The sequence below is a fragment of the Gymnoscopelus microlampas genome (assembly GCF_963454915.1).
Source record: "Gymnoscopelus microlampas genome assembly, chromosome: 11".
In the NCBI taxonomy this organism is placed as follows: Eukaryota; Metazoa; Chordata; class Actinopteri; order Myctophiformes; family Myctophidae; genus Gymnoscopelus; species Gymnoscopelus microlampas.
Genome location: NC_139948.1, coordinates 22,171,893 through 22,174,567, shown reverse-complemented (window position 1 = coordinate 22,174,567; position 2,675 = coordinate 22,171,893). Strand labels below are relative to the sequence as shown.

At 43.6% G+C, this 2,675-nt stretch overlaps 1 protein-coding gene across 2 annotated transcripts in view; it reads left to right on the top strand.

Moving 5' to 3' along the window:
• The first annotated feature begins 1,084 nt into the window (after positions 1-1,084).
• The window catches only part of LOC311056462 (carbonic anhydrase-related protein 10-like), a 213,280-nt gene continuing 211,689 nt past the window's right edge, over positions 1,085-2,675 (top strand). For both annotated transcript variants that reach the window (XM_084073085.1, XM_084073084.1), the window contains exons 1-2: positions 1,085-1,264; positions 1,976-2,050. In XM_084073085.1, the coding sequence (XP_083929211.1) occupies positions 1,204-1,264; positions 1,976-2,050 (136 nt within the window). In that variant the 5' untranslated portion in view covers positions 1,085-1,203. The remainder of the gene's footprint in view (positions 1,265-1,975; positions 2,051-2,675) is intronic.

The following is a 2,675-nucleotide window of genomic DNA, read 5'->3' as shown; positions in this document are numbered from 1 at the left end:
ATGTCTGTTGTTGGTAATCTACCCAGCCCATCTCTAAAATGTGAAACTGCTTTATAGGCTATGACTGCAGATATAGCTCATCTTTTCCCAATAAATAACTGGTCAACAACGACACTCCTTTTGCACACTATAGACCATTGATTCTCAAAGTGGGGTCCGGGGACCCCCAGGGGTACTTGAGGGGGTTCCAGGGGGTCCCCAGCTAAATGATGGATCGGAACCAAATGGACCCTTAAGGGTCTGTAACTCTGAGAGTGTACAAATGTACACACTCAGAGTTACATCAACATGATTTTACAATATAAATTGGGGTCCCAGGATAGAGATGCCATTAAATGGGGGTCCGTAGCCTAATGCATGTCAAACTGGGGGTCCTTCATATTAATTATTTCACGGCTCTAGCCGTAAAAATCTTCGCTTATGGGGGTCCCTGGTTTATCTTTTCAAATGGGGGTCCGCGGGATAATAAGTGTCAATTTGGGGGTCCTTGACATGAAAAAGTTCGAGAACCACTATAGTGTGCAAAAAGCCCAAAACAGACATTTCTAGTCTTATGTTTTTGTTCTTAGCTGGTTGACGATTATGACGTATATCATTTAAACCATATAATCTGAAACTGGAGATGTTCCAATCTCTCGCTCGCTCTCTCTCTCTCTCCCTCCCTCCCTCGCTCCCACTCCCCCCCTCCCTCTCTCTCTCTCTCTCTCTCTCTCTCTCTCTCTCTCTCGCTCGCTCGCTCTCTCTCTCTCCCTCCCTCCCTCGCTCCCACTCCCCCCCCCCCCTCTCTCTCTCTCTCTCCCTCCCTCCCTCCAACGAGCGCTCTGCGTCGTCGGGACGAGGAAGTTGTGCGCGTTGCAAACAGGGAGCCGAAAATCATCTTGATAACATTGTGAAGGATATTTCATCCAGGCCAACATCAGGTGCATTGGGTAGACTGTGGACTTCTAGGTCTATGAAAGCAACAATGTGTCATTAAATTAACAGAACGGGAGGACTTCAGGACTATAAGGGCGCAGTGACAGTTTTGAAGTCTCCAGCACACACAGAGAGAGAGAGAGAGAGAGAGAGGACGGTGGATCGGTGGGAGAGGAAAATGAATGCTCAAAGTTTTGCTGTGTGTGTCGTCCTGGACTCTGGTGCGACCTGACCGATCACCGCTGTGCACAAGCCTGAGCCAAGAACTGAGCATGAAATGAACGAAGAATGCATATCGTTTGGGACATATCTCTGATTTTTCAAGCATATTTCATCTGCACAACATCAGGTAAGGCAGCAAGCAGCTGAGTGCGTCATATACAGCAGTGGTAGCCTACTAAAACCATTTTAAGTCAACGACCCCCCAAATTGATATGTATAATGTATTTGGCCGTGGACCCCCCTGCCCCCGAAGAAAGATTTGTGTTAAAACATTCTGAATGATTCAAAACACTTTTCAATATTTTTCAAATATGTTCAAAAATAGCAGATATACAAGCTTAAGGGGTAGTGAGCTTGTATATCTGCTAATTTGATGATCTACAGTAACAGTGATTCTGACAGGATTTTAACTGAACTGATATAAAATAATGTGTTGGCCTATTAGGCTAATGTTATAATATAAAAAAAATTACACACCACACTAATTTGGGCAAAATAAGTTATTTAGTCATACACACACACACACACACACACACACACACACACACACACACACACACACACACACACACACACACACACACACACACACACACACACACACACCAATGTCATCCAACTTCCAGTAAAGGGGACTACAGTACATCACTTTTTGGACAATAATCTTAGGTTTCTGTCGCCCTCAGGTCTCTGTCATTATTATGCTCATCCATCATCTCCTGCCTTTTCTCTTAATAACTTTTCATACAAACAATTCCCCATCCCTTTGTGAGCATTTTATTGGCACAACATATCAATTGTACATCTGACAAAACTGTAATTATCTCTTCCTCCACAGCTCAGGCTATCACATCCAAGCTTCATGACGGTTGGTGGGCGTATAAAGATGTTGTCCAGGGAAGCTTTGTTCCAGGTATAGTAACACCATCACCATCCATATGGTGCTCCACAACAAACAGCCACTTTCCTTACCTGATGAGTTTAGGGACCCAGGGAAGCCTTGTATATAGCAGCATGCACAGACAAATCCCCAGTGTTAAAGGGAAACCTCGCCTTGTCATTTAACGAGCCATGTGAGTTAGCATTTTGCAGAGAAATACACGGCAGACATAGACAATCTATTGTTCTCTCATCAGAACAATGAGATATAGGTTGAAAATCAAAGTTTCCCCTGTTTTACTCTGTTTCTGGTCACCTTTTACACTCTCAGAGCGACAGAAGATTCTTCAAAGACAGACAATGGTGACCATATCTATGGGAAATGTATATGAAGTGCGCAAATTACACACATAAATGGTGTGGACTGAGAATCAAACTACAGTAGAGTAGAACTACTTGCTCTGACATGACAGGCCAACAAATGTTATTCAATCCAACCCAGTGTGTTATTTACCACACTGACTGTGAGACACTTTAAAAAAGAAATCCCTGACTGTCATGCCAGACATTTGTTGACTTGAATTGGCAATTCTGAGGGTAAACAATATGATGCCACTGAAGTAGAGGCTTAAAAAGCGGACTTGTACAGTAGGCTTGAA